Source organism: Crocodylus porosus, unplaced genomic scaffold, assembly GCF_001723895.1.
Source record: "Crocodylus porosus isolate Cpor-Errol unplaced genomic scaffold, CroPor_comp1, whole genome shotgun sequence".
Taxonomy (NCBI): Eukaryota; Metazoa; Chordata; order Crocodylia; family Crocodylidae; genus Crocodylus; species Crocodylus porosus.
In genome coordinates this window covers 55,737,221-55,755,249 of record NW_017728943.1, presented here as the reverse complement: position 1 = coordinate 55,755,249, position 18,029 = coordinate 55,737,221, and the positions used below count along the sequence as shown (strand labels likewise).

The 18,029-nt window shown below is 40.6% G+C and overlaps 1 protein-coding gene across 4 annotated transcripts in view; it reads right to left on the bottom strand.

The window, feature by feature from the left end:
* Positions 1-18,029, bottom strand: part of THADA (THADA, armadillo repeat containing) — a 291,659-nt gene that overhangs the window by 224,859 nt on the left and 48,771 nt on the right. For all 4 annotated transcript variants that reach the window (XM_019549394.1, XM_019549396.1, XM_019549397.1 and 1 more), the window contains exons 24-25: positions 2,316-2,448; positions 953-1,066 (exon numbers count right to left, since the gene is read on the bottom strand). In XM_019549394.1, coding sequence (XP_019404939.1) covers positions 953-1,066; positions 2,316-2,448 — 247 coding nt within the window. The remainder of the gene's footprint in view (positions 1-952; positions 1,067-2,315; positions 2,449-18,029) is intronic.

The following is an 18,029-nucleotide window of genomic DNA, read 5'->3' as shown; positions in this document are numbered from 1 at the left end:
GAGATTTGGAGCAGCGTATTTGGCCCTTGGCATCAGGCTAATAAAATGGGCTGCCTCCCAAATTTTCCATCTTTTTTGATACATCAAGGAGAGGCAGAGCAAACTGCCCTAGACAGGTGGGAGAAGTGATGTCATGACCAGTTTTGAGATGGCCCCCATCACACTCTTAAGTTCAAAATTTGTTCTTAAGATTTGATTTAAATCTGCCATCTCTAACAAAGGAAAACAATTTTCTTCCATCTTGCTACATACAAACTTGGTTTCTATTCCAAGTGGGAGATCACTTGGTAAAATTTTACCACTCGCATTTATTCAGTAATATTAGAGGCAATAATCTAACTACAAAACCTATAATCAAAAGGAATTTGAATATTCTCACTACACTTGAAGAGGCACGGAAGAGAGAATACAACGTCAACTATATGCAAGACTGGGTGCCTCTGCACATGCAATTAATACAAAGTGATAAATTCCAGAGCATTTGAGCTGCAACACACTGCTCCCGGGTGCAGCATCTACACATGCAACAACTGGACCCGGGGTGAAGCAGGCCCAAGCTGGCAACATGCTGAGGGAGTCAGCCCTGGGCTCCAGGTGGCAGCGGTGGGCAGCGGAGGGGCTTGACTGGGGCATGACAGTGCCAAAAGTGCAGTCATGTGGCTAGGCAGCAGGCAGGAGTCTGGCCCCCTGCTGCATGGATGCAATTTACACCTGTGGTCACCATCCACACGTGCGTTTCATTGCAGTTAATCACTCCACTGTAAGACAGTACTGTCCCTGACAGCACTATCTTATAACAGAGTTAATTAATTTACTGTGTCCTAATACTGGCACACATGTAGACAGTGATGCTTTACTGTGAAGCTAATTGGTCTACTGCACAAAAAAGATGAGGACTGATTTGAACTGAATGGCTTGAAAAATGGACTGCCATACTGTATTTACTTCTCACCTGTGGGATTGTACTTGTTGAATCATTCAAGGGCATAGCCAAAGATATCAACTCTTTCATTGTAATTTTCAGCAAGTTTATCGTACTCTTTTTTGGTTCTGAAGCCAACAACGCCTAAGGAAAAGGGTTAAAAGCAAATTACTACATATTCTAGGCACATTCTTTTACAATTTTATTTCAGCATCCATGTCTTTTTTTTCCCCTACCTAATATGTTAACACAGCCTCTAGTGACTGAAAAGCACCCTGGGAAATTTGCACAAGAGGTTCACTTGTAACCGTTTTGCTATGGTCCAAATTTTCTGAACCACTCATGGCTTTTGAATGACATTTTTTGCCATTTTCCTACACAGGTGAATTTTCCTGAGACATTTCAGCAATATCCCTTCACCAATTTTCAAGTTGAGTAAAATAAAAACTTAAATTTTCCCCCATTATACAAGAATGAACTAATATTTTTTTCAAAAACTAATTTACTATAGCAAAAACACCTATTGTACTAAGTATACACATACTTCACATTCTTGACAAATGCCTTAGCTTGGATTGAAAACTTATTTTACAGACACACATGATTTGCTAGTTTATGGACTAGGGAAAAAACAACAAAAATTTCATTCTGCAAACACTGGAGAATGAAAAACAGTCTTCATTTGAAAACCAGTCTTCATTCTAAGGCAAGATAAAAATCAGACTTTCTTGAAGAAAAAAGGCAAAATACAATAGGAAACAGTCTAGTGCTTATCTTATGTTAAGACACTCACCTGGGGCTAGGAAAATTCAAGTAGAATCTCTGCTCTGCCTAATTCAGGGTTACAGAGGCAGTTTCCCTCCCTCTAACAATCTCTCCTGTTTTTGACAGTTGACAGCATATAGGCCATGTGGGAAATCCAGATTAGGATCAGGGAATTGAGCATGCATCTCTTGCATACTGAGAGGTACCTTAAGTGTCAGGAGATTAGGTAGACTGAGGTGGGAAGAAAGTGAGACCTTGTCCCAGAACTGCTAATGTCCTTGATCTGTTTTCCATCAAAATCAATCCATTCAATGCAACATTTGTATTATGGCATAAGGGACTTTTTCACTCAAACAAGATTGTACTAAAATGTTTTCAACTAGTTTAGTTCTAAGTACAACCATTTGTAAATTGTCAGTCTCCAAGGGACGGGACTTTTGGAGCCCACTCAGCCAATCAGAGGCCCCACAAGCAGTATAAATTTGACCAAAAATAGGCAAAAATCATTAAAGAGCAAGCATACCACACACACACAAACACACACTATACTCACCAATATCTTATATGAGTTTATACATTTCAGACAGAAGCAGCAATAACAAAGGAAATTACTAACTCGAGTAGGTACCTGTACGTAAAATGGAATTCCAGCACTGCGCCTAGTGGCACATAGCTTAGATGAAGGATCACAAGATTTTATTTCTTCCAAAACACTGCACAACCATTGCTCTGGCAACCTCTGTAGACTCTCACTGTTACACCTACATGACACAAATAAGAATGGATAAGTAGCTAGGATAGAGAAAATCAAAACAGAAATATATATTAGACATGGCACAAACTGATATACCAAAATGTATACAGCAGATGTGTCCTTCATTGGATTATAAGAAAGTAGGGCTGGAAGAGACCTCCCAAAGTCATCTAGTCCAGCCTGCTGTTCAAGGTAGGGTCATCCCCAACTAAGCCATCCAAACCTATTACTGAAGGTTCATTTATTTTAGTTTTAAAACTGGATATCTCCCAAGGTTGACACAAGTCATATCAAACCCACACAAGGTGTCACAAGAAAAAGTGTTTTTGGTGAAAAAGGAAAAACTCTATCGTCTTCATAACAACGCAACTTAGTCCCGTTCCCTCAGAAAGGTGTGCACACATCCCAGTCAAGACAATGGAAGGGCGGTGAAGACTGGAGCCACTGAAACAGATCTGCTATTCAGTACTGTATACCTGGTGTTTAACAACAAGCAGCCTGGGACATTTTTTGACAGGATGGGGGCACTGAAAGAAGTGCTGCAAAGAAACTCCAAAAACTCAGATGGGAAACAAAGAAGGAAAGAAGAGCTCCAGTACGATTTCAGAAGACGTATTCCCTTGTACAGACGCAGCTACGTGGCCCTGCCCCTCTTCTTCTGGTGGTGTGACTAATAACTAGCTAAAATAGCTTGTGCACATGTGAAGAAGTACAGATGAACCTTGTGCAAATCCTTAGGGTAGAAGAGCATATGTAAACCTTCTCTCTACACACTGTAGCTGTGTACTACTAGCCAGAATCTGTTCCCTACTTTGGTCAGATTTTGCCATTTGATATCAACATATTATATAAATTCTGTTATGTTGATCAAACCAACTCAGAAAAACATACCAAAGCACAATAGAGCTAACATTGCTAACACACACAGTGCCTTCTGTTCCATGTAAACTTCCAAACCATGAGACTTCAAAAACCCAAAATCAAAACAGCAGAAAAAACAGTTCAGTTAAGGTCTTCCTGTGTATCTCTGAAATTAATTAGTGTTTCAAGGAAAAAGTCAAAACATTGTGAAAGCAGGAAATGCAGGGTTAAGATACTACTTCACATAATATGTCTTTGACTCTGCTCCCATGAGGACACTGATAACTTGCTGCATGGTTCTTTCGGAAGTTGGATCTATTTGTTTAAACAACAGGAAACATATAGGAAATGTCATACTGAACACACAAGTGTTTAACAGTATTTTTTTCAGCTAAAAACAAAAAGGAGAGCCAATTCATTATGTCCAGCAGGATCTCTATCAGTATTTTTCATTGTACCAACACTGCTCTTTACCAAACTGAAGGTGCTTCTGGACAGTGTAGAAAGGAACCCTGATTTGGACTTGTTTGTTTGTGTGCTTTGGTCTTTTTTTACTCTCAGAAACTTTAATATTCTTCTTGCAAATGACAGACATCAAGTAAATATAATCAGATTTTCCAATGCCTAATTTGACCTTGTCTCACAATCTGCACAACTATGAGTGCCAAAGTCACCACTATATGATTATAACCTTAATATCTGTTCCACAAATAAACTATTTAGAAAGAACCCATGAAAGCATTCAAATGAATCAGGCTGAAAAATGGTCCTCACATTTGCATATGAACAGATTGGGTTTCTTCTCTTACCACTAGCACATCTAGTCTCAGAAGGCATGACCTGATGTTCCTTTCACCCTTATAAAATTTTGCCTGGTTATTCTTGACAATGGCTGCCCCAGAAACAACTATACTTAGCATTTCCATATTAACAATAGAAAAAACAACAATACCTGCAAACAATAAAAAATACACCACACCTAGTACAACTCGTCATAGACCCATGTCAAACCCAAATACCCCAAAGTAAAGCCACAGAAAATTTACGATAGCCTGGAATACAAATTTATGGTCTCCTGAATTTCAGCTATTTTTATTCTGCAGTTTCCATTTTCATCTACTGCACATGCATCACATTATGGATCTACTATATAGACAGCATTACCAGCTATATAGATTTGACCCTGTCCCTCTGAGGCAGAAGAGTTAAGTTCTACTATATAAGGAACCCAAGTTCCATTCTTTGTTCTAGGAGAAGCGAATTTGTGGAAACTTTGCCCTGCCCACACCTAACCATGTTTGCATGTTAGAAATTCCATAATAGAGACCTTTCGTGCTCCCTGTTCCCTCTCAAACAAGTCAGCATCAAGATTTCAACATAGGACATTCAGAGCCAGGCCACAATCTTCCAATGCATGAAGCAATGTTTTGCAAGCAGGTTGTACAACTACCTGCTATACAGCGACAAAATGAAGGGAAAGAAGACTCCTTGTTTCTATTCCTGGCCTGGAAAAGAAACGTCAAACAGATCTTGAGAGACATGGTTACAGAAAGGGTAAACAAGCACAGGAATTTAGGAGGGTTTTTTTTTAAAGTAGCACAGCAGAATGACTTAGGTTCTAAACCCAGCTCTATTTTATCTGTAAAACAGGAGTATGATGTTTGCATAAATGAGTGCATAAAATAGTAGATGATGAAAGATGCACCGTGCTAATGGTCCAGTCAATAGCATATTTAGCAGTGGAGGTGGATTTCTCCCTCCCTTCTCAAAGTCTGCTACTCATGGCAGTGGTATTCCATGTGCAGAAACACCAATTAAATGTATCCTAAAAACAGATGCAAAAATCTACTGACTTTGTAATTATTAATAAACTATTAGGGCTTATTAGGTAATTATTATTAGGTTGTAAGCAGCCAGATAAGAGCTTTTACCAAGTCAGTTCAACGCTATGTGTTTCATGTTAATAATGCCACATAGATTTTTTTTCCTTATTTCTTTTTTTTTTTAACCTACATAACAAAGATGATTTTTTTTAAAACTGGTTGCTTGAGGACAAGAACTGTCAACAGGAAGCACTGGATCAAAGGACCTTGGATTTGCATCATAAAGCTACCAGCTCATCCGTTTCAAGTAACTTAGACTACTTAAACACCTCTAAGATCTACATTCCAAAAAATTCAATTTTAAACAAAAAATGCATAACTACCTTGTGTTTTATTAGTCATTGAAACATTAATGGTTTTCCATTGCTATGATTTATACTCTGCACTTAAAGAACAATGCCACAGTAATGAGTGTCTAAAACCAAAAGGGGCAAGATACTACACAAGCTCATGAGAAACTCTGCACAAGGTAAATAAAGTGCGTTTTAGTTTGAAAAAACAAAAGTGAATTGGCTACACAGGAGACTCTCCTTTAAAAGGCAAAATCAGCCAAGCTGCTTCTCCTAACAGTCCCTGGATTTGACCTCCTGAAGTCAGGTGTTCTTGCTGAAAAGCATTTCCTCCTAGGCCTTCACTTCCTTTTGCTTTTGAATCATAGTCTGATTCAGCTGACAGTCAGCACACTGCCTAAAGTCTATCTGTTTACTCATGCCAAGCCTGTATAAGGTCAGTGTGAACAAGTCTTGCAGCACAGAAATTCATTAACTAACTGATTTTGTGCTCATTTGAGGGCTTTGCGATAACTGTACAATTATCTTAAGGATCTTTAAGACGGTATGGTGGGCACAATCTAGCTAACACTAATTTTAACATCTTTAATCTTATACAGTAGAAATTAACATATACAATGAAATAGAACTGAAGCCATCTGCAATAAGTGCATGGATAAGATCAAATGTGACTGGGGGGCATCCATAGTCACAGGCCTTGAGGCCTAGGATTTGCACACAGGATGACTATCAGGATATGGGGAGTACTGGGCCAGTGTCCTACCTCCTATGGGTCTGGGAGGTAGGATACTGGCCCAACTGAATGGCTCCATGAATATCTGATGTGCATATATCATCATATATGATGATATATACATTTCCAATGTCCAGTTATTTTAGACATAAAATACACTCACAAAACATGAATCTAACATGTTGTGAAGACAGAAAAAGGCGCTATTATTTATAAGCCCTTTGGACTTATTTATCAAGTGTCTGAACTGTTTTCTTGCCATGAAGTATTTTTCCATCGTTCTTACACAAGTTGGCATTACCTATAAACCCTCTCGAATGGCTTGAGGCTCTAAAAATAAATACTTCTGTCCAAATGACAGGAACAGCCTTAAGCAAAAGAATTTTGGGAAGGAGCAGAACGTCAAGTCTACTTCTATTCCAGGTGTTGCCTGAGGAAGAAAAAAGTTCAAGAAAATATAATTTAGCTAGTAAAGCTAGCTCCTTAACACAGCCTTTTCAAATGCACTCTTTTAGTATTTTTTTTCTCGCATGAAAGCCATTTTACATCTTTATTAAAAACAAGTAAATGCTTCCACTGATGCCTCAGCACAAGCCTGTAAAGAGGATTAACCATTATTATTAATACAACTATAATTATACCAACCTATAGGAATTCTTTGTACCATAACACAAGTCCTAACTAGTCTCCCAGTTAAACAGTTGGGTAGCCTGTTAGCTCTTACAGAACACCTGGGTGGCTGAAATAAGAAGAAAGACAAGAGAAGTCAGGATTTAGACAAAAAAGTCAGAAGAGGAATATGCAAGTGGAAGCAGCCTTATCCTTTTCTCCATTTACTTTTTCTTTTCTCACCATGTTACATATGATATGATTTTACATGTTAAAAGCATTAGTTCTACTGCCGCAACTGTCACTCACGCTGTACCTACCAGCCAGGAGGATATAAGCAGAGGCAGGAACCTAGGCAACAGACACTGCACCTTCTCTATCTTTTCTAATGAACATTCAGAGAAATCAGTCCTTCCCATAGTGACACCACATATGTTCTATGCTATCGCCACACCTTTTTGCAGATGTTTCAAGCATTACTAGATCTGTGAACTGCAGCTACCCCTCATCTACCATCCTGACCATCTGACATTGGAAGGGTCAGAGAAACATGACTTCAAACAAGTGCAGGTAGAGCTCAGCAACACAGGACCAAAAAAAAGTAGAGATTCAACCTTGCCTGCAGCTGTATAACAGAGAAATCCAACTGAGTCATCTCTTCCTCTGGCCATTCTGCAACATAATCCTCACTTGTCCGGCTCCTTCGGTTTCCCTACTTTATCATTAGCTTTCCATTAGGCTTATTCTCATGACTCACGACAGTGAGTTGCTTTCCCAACCTTTTGGATCATCTTTTTAGAGTTTTGACCAAGCAGCAATTCTGGTGGTAACCTTAGTGGGTTTGTCTACAACACTGTTTCTCACACTCAGTTCCCTGGAGCCCTAGGGGTCAACAACAGTGGTTCTGCAAAGAGACTGGGGGTAATGGTGCAGCAGCTTGGGAGGCAGTGAGGCAACATTGCCAGGCCACATCACCTGGCTGTGCATCAGCTCACACAAGCCATGGAGCCAGGGGTAGGAGTTCTGCAGCAGCAGAAGTGATATGAAAGGGTTCTATGACTTCAGGAAGTTTGAAAACCACTGGTGTAAACTAGGGATGCACCAATAAAGATTTTTTTGGCTGATATCGATGACCGACCATTAACCAGCCATAATCAGCTGATACTGATCTGTGAGCTGATTTACAGGAACCCAGCCCAGCAGCTCGGAGAACAGCATCTGGCCAGTAAGTCGGAGGTGGGGGTCAAGGAAAGGAGCATGGTGGGGGCAGACTGAGTCCCCCACAGTGAGGGAGGGAGTGTGGCAGAGGCAGGTGCTTCCCAGCCAGGGCAGTGAATGTGACCCCGCCACAAGTCGGATGGAGCTACAGGAGGCTCATCCAACTGCTACTCACACCCCTGGGCATGCGCCCCTATGGATTTGTGTGTGGGGTGAGGGCGGGCTGTCTACTACAGGCTTCAGGCCAGAAGCTATGCCAGTCTCTTCCCAGCAGGGGACTGGGCCCAGGCTGGGCTGGGGGTGGGGTGGGAGGCAGGAGCACCAGAAGGGGTAGCTACAGGGCGAGCTTTAGCCACCCCTCCCAGCACCACTGCCACCCACCCCAAGCCCAGCCCCGCTGCTGGGAAGAGGCTCAGGGAGCCCATGACCCCAAGCCGCTGCAGCAGACAGCCCCTGCCCCTACCCCACTTCCTTCCTCACCATAGGGGCCTCCCCACCCCTAAGTCCCTTTCCCCTCACAGACTTACTGGCCAGGCACTGCTCTCCACACTGCCAGGCTGCATTTCTAACAGCATGCATGCTGCAGCTGCATGCATGCATGTGCCATTTATCAGCGACACTATCGGCTATGTCAGCCAAAAAAAGGCTGATTGTCAATCATGTTAATTTTCCTTTTATTGGAGCCAATCCAATATGTGACCAATATATCAGTGCACCTCTATTGTAAACTGTACTCCATGGGGCTGTATACTCAAGTTAACATATGTGCAAACGCAACTTAGACAAGTTAAACAAATGCAAATACTAATACTTCTGATTAAATGGCTTAGTCTTACCTCCCAAGTTAAAACAAGATTTGAACTTCTTTGTTAGGAATTCAAGATGAGTGCTTTCGTCTTCAGTATGTTACTCCAATATGATAAGAAATATTTTATGATACACACTGCAGTACAGGAAAGCACAAGGTAACATACAAATGTAATACTTAAATTGTGCGATGCTACATAATAAAAGGTTATTCCCAAGTAAATGGAACTTTCTTCCTTTACCAGTAATACAAGTATGCTGAAATACAATCCAATAAATTTCAAACTCCCCTAAAATTGTGTTGCTTTGAAACTGCCACAAATAATTCTACCTCCTATTGTCACCCACCAAGGCCCTAAAGTAAAAGATTATAGATTACTGATTTTGAAAAGGAGGAGGCTACTCTCTTACATTTGGCAATAATATTTCCTGGCAGGGAGGTTATTCTCCTAAGCAGCAGGTGGGCCTAAAGTTTAAGACAAATAATAAAGCCAGACAACGTAAAAATGGTGATCACAAACTCATGCACATCACCTACCAAGTTAGGAAACCTAATATGCATCAGACTGAGGTAGTAATTATTTCTGCCAGACCAAATCATTAAATTCTGTAATTAAAACATTACACAGTAACTTGATACGTAAATGACTTCAGCTGCAGTTCGAGTGGTTTTTGTGGCTTTGCAGATTTACCTTTTCTCCTTCCAGTTAAAACAATTGAATGCATGTCCATAAGAGTTACTCTGATCAGTTTCACTAAATACAATAAATCTGTGACAAACTGCCAAAAGCCAGGAAATTCAAAGTTAAGGCTAAGCCTCTCTCTATAACTCTTATGGCAGTACTACTCATCTAAATTAATGGTGTGTTAAGAATGAAGAGTCAACCTTAGCTTTGGATTTCCTAGATTTTAGTGGGTTTTGGGCATACGTTTCATATAATTAGAAGTGTTTGCTTTGCACACATATTCAGAATTCAGTGTTCCAATCAGTGTAATCCTATAACATATGAGGAAGAGGCCTTTTTCCAGGCATTGTTTTGCTTTTCCAATAGGCAAATTGTAGTTTGCTCTTTTTCTTTTGCCTGGTATTCATATTTTCTTCACGATAGTAACCACTGTTACTATCTGTTTATTGTTTAATTGTTAAACATTAAGCAGAGACAAGAACCTGTCCCCAGTAAGTTATCACCATCTAGGGTGAAACCAATTCCAGAAAATACCTACTTCATAAGAGAACCCCATTTAATTAAAGGAGTGAATAGAATTGCCTTACAGAGTCGTCTCTCCACTTCCTCTCTCTCCCAGTCCTCAGGATAGAAAGTAACATGAATGCCCATGATGAGCCAGAACTATCTAGAGGAGGTCTGGTCCAGGCTATGCTGTACACTGGTTGGGGCCAGAATTGGAATTGAATGAGCGACTAAGAGCCACAGCTGCCCGTTTTTTCTCTTCTGCAGGAACTGAGAAATTAATGGTCTGTCCCAGTGTTGCTATTTCACAAGTAAATAGAGTTTTAAAGACACGTTTAGGGGTTCTAGTGCACATTTCGTTCTCCTTTTTGAAAGCGGGCACTTTTAAACACCTATACTACCAGATGAATAAACTTGTGTTGGGCATACTTTGGAAATCATGATCAGGATCATTTCAAGTGGAAAGCACAGATGTAGCTATTGGTTTTAAAAAGATTTTATTGTCCGAGTCAAAAAAACCCACTGAACCTATTTTAAGTTCCAGTGGAAAAAACAAGTTACAAAAGCAAAAGTATTCAAGGTTAAAAAAGAGACTGGGACAACCAATTTGTAATGTGCTACCATACCCCATTATTCCATGACTATCACAATTCTGTCCTACTGGATTGAATTTTTGATGCTTAAGTCACAGCCAATCACAATTTTAGCTAATTGTGACCGAGTTCTCAGATTCACAGTTTTGCAAGCATGGTAAAATGGTGGACATGCTACCTAAAGGGAAAGAGGGCTAAATACTTTTGTTAGAAAAAATGCATGGGGCAAGGATTTTTTTGTGACATCATTGATTGAACCAGTTTTACAGCTGGGAGACCCGTTTTCAATAGCTTTTATTTAAATTGGTTGTTTATGCATTATTTCACGTGCCTATCTAGCTAAAAAAAGTGTTGGACATATGCAAACATTTTGAACTGGTCAGCAACTGAGCAAGTTTTCACTAGAATTATGCAACCAATGACCTGTTATTTTACTTTACATTGAATTTAATTTTTCAGTAGCTTTTTTATAAATTGACAATTTGCTTCAATTGCATATCTGCTAAATAGTTTCAAATTCTATGAACTCTTGTTATCAGACAGAAGGGGCATCGAAGGGGGCAGGTTATTCCACTTCAAAAGTCATGGAAAGAGTAGTACAACTTAATGACACAGAGAAGCCTCTATTCCCAGCTCCCCAGTGGAATTTCATGCATCTTTATGCACTGGACTTGTAGAGAACCAGTAACCAGCTGGTATGAGAGATTAATCATTTTCAATGAGCTTCAATACATGCTTTTAGTTCAGTTACTCTGAAACGACTCCTTTAAACACTTTGAATTTAGTGCAAAATAGAAAAGTCCTATAAATGGATACCTTAGTGGAGCTCAGTCATTAATGAAGTAGAGTGCTGCGATTAGAGCTATATATGAAATGCTATGAAACTCAAACTACTAAAATTTGAGGTTCCCAAACATTACTCCGTTCTGTGTTACAAAAAAACTCCAGAGCTTTTGGATTTTTTTTGGATTAAAAAGCCTTCCAAAACCCGGAAATAGATGCATCCAAACTAGCCAACAGCTCAGTCTTTAGGGCACTCATTTAGGGGGCACAAGGCCCAGGTACAAGCCACTGTAGCTCTCACATTCCAAGTGAGTTCCCTTATCTGTAAGCTATAGGAGTCTCTGTGTGTGGCACAGCAAACATTTGCAATTAATATTTTCCTACGATAAACAGCACAAGAGTGGGCTCAAATAATATTTTAGTTATTTATACCGAGTAGCTCAGCTCCAACAGGAGAAACTAAAAGACCCACTCCCAAACCATCCCTGTGGTTGGCATCTTGAGCTGTGGAAGGCCCACCTGAAGTCTCCCACATTCCAGGTGAATTCCTTAGTTCAGCTATCAGGTATTCAGTCATCTGTCTTATTTCTCATTCTGACCAGAAATTCCATGTCTCCAGGGAATCTCCTAATCACTGAGCTACTGGCTTTTCAGGGGTCTCACTTTATTCCACCCATTCTAAACAGAAGTTCAATCGTAGACTTGAGAAAACCTTAACTACAACATCTGAATTGAGACTGACTGTTCCTGCAAAATGTTTTGGTTTTGAGGAACTGAGATTCTCCAAAGAAAACAAACTTTCAACAAGAAATCTCAACCAGCTTTAGTTTCCAGAACACGAATTAGTAGCTGGATATCAGAAACACTTCAGGGGGAAATTCTTTCAATCTAAAATTGATAATGCAGGTTGGAATTCAGCAGCACTACACGTACTGGGCATGTTTCTCCATTTTGCCCAAATTCTGCTGAAGTGCAACAATGAGAGGCTGGCTGCCAGGGAGCCAGTGTCAACTCCCAAATTCTTAATGACATATGTCCAGCAAAAATTTGAGCTGTAGTGAAGTAGCTGTTAACTTCACACACAATGCTGCTCAGGGACCTTAGGAAGGGCGAACAACCAAATGCGACTTGCTCTACCACATTCTCTCCCTTCCTTCTCTTGCCACACTCTATCCCTTTGAAAAAAGACTGGGGAGGGATATTCCAACACAGGACCCTCTTGCCATGCCCTCCTTCTTCCCTTATAAAAGAGATGTTCTGGTGCAAAAGAAACAAAATCAGCGTATCTCTAACTAACGTATCCTGTAACATATATTACAGAACTAATGAAAGATAAAGGACTAATTAATGGGAGAATCTCTGCCATCTTTTAACCAGCAGAGATGTCTTATAAACAGAGTTTATTAGCCAGGACTGCTATAAGATCACTTTGCAATGAATAGTGACACAGTGTTGAAAGACAGCCAACTCATTAACAGCATAGCTTGGATACCAGAAAAATAGCTACGGCCAGAAAACGAAAGGGAAAAGATGTATCAGTGTTAAGTCCAAAAAAAGAAAGAAAAAGAAAGCCCTATTCCTTAAGTCTTAGCACAACAATGCAAAAGAAAGAAACCTACTTCTCCTATGAAGAAATAATTTGTGAAACCAGAGAAAAGCAGAGTAGTGCACAGAAATAATATAGAAGAGAAAAATCATCAATACAAAAGTCTTTGGAAAAATTGAGAGAATTTTATTGTCTTTTTATGCTATCTTTTATTAAAATTTATTATTAAAGTTTAACTTGCAGGTTGGTTATTCCATAACTATCCATGAATTGTTCCTTTGTTTGACATTTTCTTTTGAAACATTTAATATTGCCAGAAAGATGGGGACTGATGGTCTGATTACACAGGAACAACAGGACTATGTAAAGGTTAGTAATGCAACAACAATTTTCTGACTATACCCTTCATTTCCTACCCCTGCTGTTTGCTATGAGTTGGCATGTGTTTGTCTTTCCTTCTGTTGCAAGCTATTTGGAAAAGGGACTTGATTTAAGGGGCTATTAATTTATGTGGCTAATATTAAAGGTGTTTACCAGTAACTACTAATTTACTAAGTAATATTTAAAAAAAAAAAAAAAATCAGCAGAATTAAAGATACACACTAGAACATCCTTAACCTAAGTAGCTTCTTTTGTTGTATCCGCCGGTCATCTGCTCTCAGCCCATCACAGTCTAAACACTATGAACATGAACAATGTCTCTTACCTTTGAAAGTCCTAAACAAATCTAAGACTACAACAGGTCTCCTGAATCACTGAATCCAGTCCCATGCTATTATAAACAGACACAGCATGTAATTTTTTCCATGAACTGATCAAGTGCAATCTTTAAAATCTGTTTGCTGCACCATTCCCACAGGAAAGTTATTCCAAAAAAACCTCACTATTCTCATGCTTAGAAAACCACTTCTACATTTCCAGCCAAAATGTAAATAGGCTGGAATAGACCTAGTTTATGCTCACTTGTTCCTGTGCCAGAGTTGTTCTTCAGTTTAAGCATCTCTTCTTTCTCTGTTAATACCTCCCCCTCCCCATTCCTGCAACATGTTTACAGAGAACACTCCTGTATGTGCCCAGCCTTTGCCCTGCTAGACTTAACAAGCCAAACTCCTTTAGTCCCTTCTTACAGAACGGCTTTTTCACTCTCCTGATCATCCTAGTCGCCCTTCCAGCAGCCCCCCTGCATCCTCAATTTGTTTTTCTTTAATACAATACTGTAAGTAGCACTCCAGATGAGGTATTAACAGCACTTCCTCAGTACAATGGCACTAACACATACCTCTACTGGAAATACACAACTAATATCACCCAGAATCAAAATTTACTTCTTCCACAACTATATGATGCTGCTGACTTAGTCATACTTTGATCAACTAGTGCAGCCAGACTCTTTTCTTCCTTCCTCCTTTCCAACTGATAAGCTCCTCAACTTCTGAGCTTTATGGCAGTAATCAGAATTACTGATTCCTTAGCGCATGACCTCATATTTTGCATTATTAAATTTCAGACCATTTCTGTTACTCGAGCCTCAAGGTCATTCAACTCTGCTATGAGAGTCCAAGTTGGCAATGGCTCCCAACTCTATATATCTTTAGCAAATTCCATTACTGTGCTCCAACTTTTTGTGCTAGGATATCAATATCTCAGTCAGTGGTCAAAGAAAATCACAGTATTGCCAAGGCTGGCAAAGCAGCACTCCTGTCACCACATATCTTCTCTGGACTATTTAGGTCTTCCCCTTCCCCCACTGGGGTAAGAAAAAGCTCTGTAAATACTCAGAGTTTAGGGGGTCTTATTACCAGGTTTCAGTTCCTCCCCAACCCAGAGGAAACCAAATGCTCATCCTCTTCCAGCTAAGAGAAGTTCCATTAATTAGGCAGCTAACCATTTCCTAAGAATACTACTTTTCTTATCCTCCTTTATCTGCATCTCTCATAGCCATGTCTTCTCATACTCCACCTTTGCAACTTTACCCCTCAAGCAAAGCCTCCAATAGCTGGGAAACTTCTTCAGGCAACCATCCACTTTGGCAGCTGCCCTCCTAGGTATAAGCCACAGGTTTTTTATGCCACATTAGTCACAGCTGGTAAAATAGCAGATGCATTTACTGGCCCTTTCTTGGCACCCTCAGAGTGGGGTTCATAAACCCCATCATGCCAGGCCACTAATGAATATATAAACAATACCAACATTTCAAAACCTTCACCACTTAGCTTTTGGAAAAGCTTCATAATTACCCATTTTCCCAGGTCCTTATCCCATTTACAATTCTTGTACTAATCCCCATCTACTTCAGCTTAAATAATAAGGTGCTTACAGGCACTTTACTTTCAGCTTGGAACGCCACACCAAGCACAGCACATGCCTAGAGGAGGAATCACGTAAGTTTGACCTGGGTCGCCCAGCATCTGTATAGCTCATGCGCTTCAGCAGGGCTTTCTGGTGCTTTTATCTAATAGCTGATTGAATCGAGAATTAAATAAAAGCACCAAAAAGCTCCACTGGAATGTGCGAGCTACACAGATGCTGAGGAGCCAGGTCAAAAAAGGCACCGGGTTTTTTTTCCACATCTTTTTTCCACCCACACTGAATCAAATGCCAGAGGAATCAGATCTACCACATTTCCCTTGTCAAAACAAAAATAGTTACCTAGAAGGTTAATTTGGCTTTAACCTTGCTAAATCCAAGCTACATTTTACCCACATTTTACCTTTAAGAGGAAAAGAATACAACAGTAAGAGTGACGACGACAACAATAATAAAAACCCTCCCTGAAGTAATGGGAGGAGGCCGAGGAGACCTTTAAAAACAATGGTAGAACATACAACAAAACTATTAAACTTTTAAATCTACGGAATCTTCTTCCCCTTGCATCCCACATACAGGAAGGACACTCTTCCAGTATACATTTACTGTTTGCATGTGATTTATTCTGTGACTGGTGAATAGTGAATGCAATTTGGAGAGAGCTTACATCATTGCAATTAATTTTAACATACCTGTTTTTTGCCCAGTAATCTTAATTATTTGCCCTACAATCTTTTACAATCTCTCTCTTTAGCACAGATGTAGTTAAAGGTAAATCTAATAGCAAGACTTCATTAGTCATCTTCTATGTCCTTAGTTTTACAAATTCATTTTTTTAAAGAAAAAATGAAGCAATTAAGGTTAAATAAAACAGAAGATTTATTTCAGAAAGTTTAAAAATAGGATAAATGAGAAGAAAGTTTATTATAAAGTTGGTTAAAATGAAGAGAGAAAACTGTTTTATTCCAAAGACCTGAAACAAATCTTGGAAATTACCCAGCAAGGACCCATGGAATTATTTGCATCTCAGTCTGACTGTCATAAGAAAAAACAAGGACAAATGTCCAGGTATAGGCCCTTCCAGAAGGGACTCATTTCACTCATTTGTGATGTGATAGCACAAATTATGTTTGTTAATCTGTCCAGTTAGCGGGGAGTATACCAAGGTATAGAATAGTTATCTTTGGTACGAAAAAAAATCTTCCAACATAGGCGAGATGGTTAGCAATTTATTTTCTGAAGCAAACACATAGCTTGAAAATTGCAGGAGGACTAATATAAGAATTAGCCAAGGCTTGCTAAACTATAAAGAAAGCAGGTGCACTTTTATTTACTTATGTAGTCATTTAATTTATAAGCTACACTTTCCAACAAAGGCTCAGGACAGCATTCTGATCCGTGAAGAATAGTCTCTGGTGTGTCAGAGGTATGGCTGTGCTTTAGTTTATAATCTGCAAAATATGTTCCTCCACAAATTTTCCTGTAGAGAAGCCAAAGGTCTCCAAAGATCTCAACATGCCACAGTGATTACCTTCCTGTGTTTTTATACTGGCATTCATGTCAGATTTGGGGTTAGTCTGGCGCATGGCAGGGTTTTCTGAACATACTGTTTTTGCTTCATACACTAAAACACTGCAGCCCTGTTCACTTTAAGTCTTGTTTTTCAAATGTGGCATAACAGTGCCAAATCTGTGATAAGATGAAAACAACAGCCATGTTATTAGAGCTAGGATGACACTTTCTGTGCCGTTCAGAGACCTGCATTTCAGTGACCTTGGCAGGCTTTTTCCCCATGAGCTGCTACTCAGTACTATGTGGCTGTGCTTCCACCAGCATATTTTCTTTAAAAATTCCCCAGCACTGAAAAACTGATAAAACTCTAACACATGAATCGTGACAGAATGTGTATAAGCCTAAAAAGGGTTCCAAGGAGCCGTCAGGGAGCATTATAACTAGAGGTGCACTGATACATCGTGCCCATATTGGATCAGCACCGATATAAGGAAAAAAGACAGTATTGGCAATCACCTTTTTTTTGGCTAATGTGGCCAATAATGTGGCCGATAAATGCCCTGTGAATGCACACAGTTGCAGCGCAGCACACAGGCATCCAACAGCACAGCCTAGAAGTGTGGAGAGCAGTCAGGTCCAGCTGGTAAGTCTGTTGTGAGGGAAGGGGTGTGGCAGGGGGGCAAATCGAGGCCCCAGTGGTGAGGGAGGGAGTGGGGCTGGGGCAGTGGCAGGATCTGCACAACCAGGGCAAGGCACGAGATAGAGCCACAGTTCCTCTGCGGGGCGTGGTGGCTCCCACCACTACACATCACAGGAGGGCATGGGGGATGTGTGCCCCCAGATCTGCGTGCAGGGTAAAGATGGGCTGGTACTGCAGGCTGGAGCCAGGGGCTGTGCTGGTCTCTTGCTGGCAGGGGGCTCGGCTGACCTGCGCGCAGGGCAGGCAGCAGTAGCACTGGGAGGGGGGCTATGGCAAATTTTAGGGTGGCTGCAGCCCCCACCATACCCCCCACCGTGTTGCTGCCGCCCACTCCAAACACAGCCCAGCCCAGCTCAGCCACGCACTGGGAAGAGCTCGGCACCACCCCAGCCCCAAGCTACAGCAGAAGCCTGCCCAAACCCCATGCACAGAATCCAGGGGCACATACCCCCCCCATATGCTCCTGGGGTGCATACAACAGCAGGAGCAGCCCCGTGCCCCGTCCCGGACAAGCCGCAGCTCCATCCTGCATCCCATCCCAGCTGTGCAGCACCTG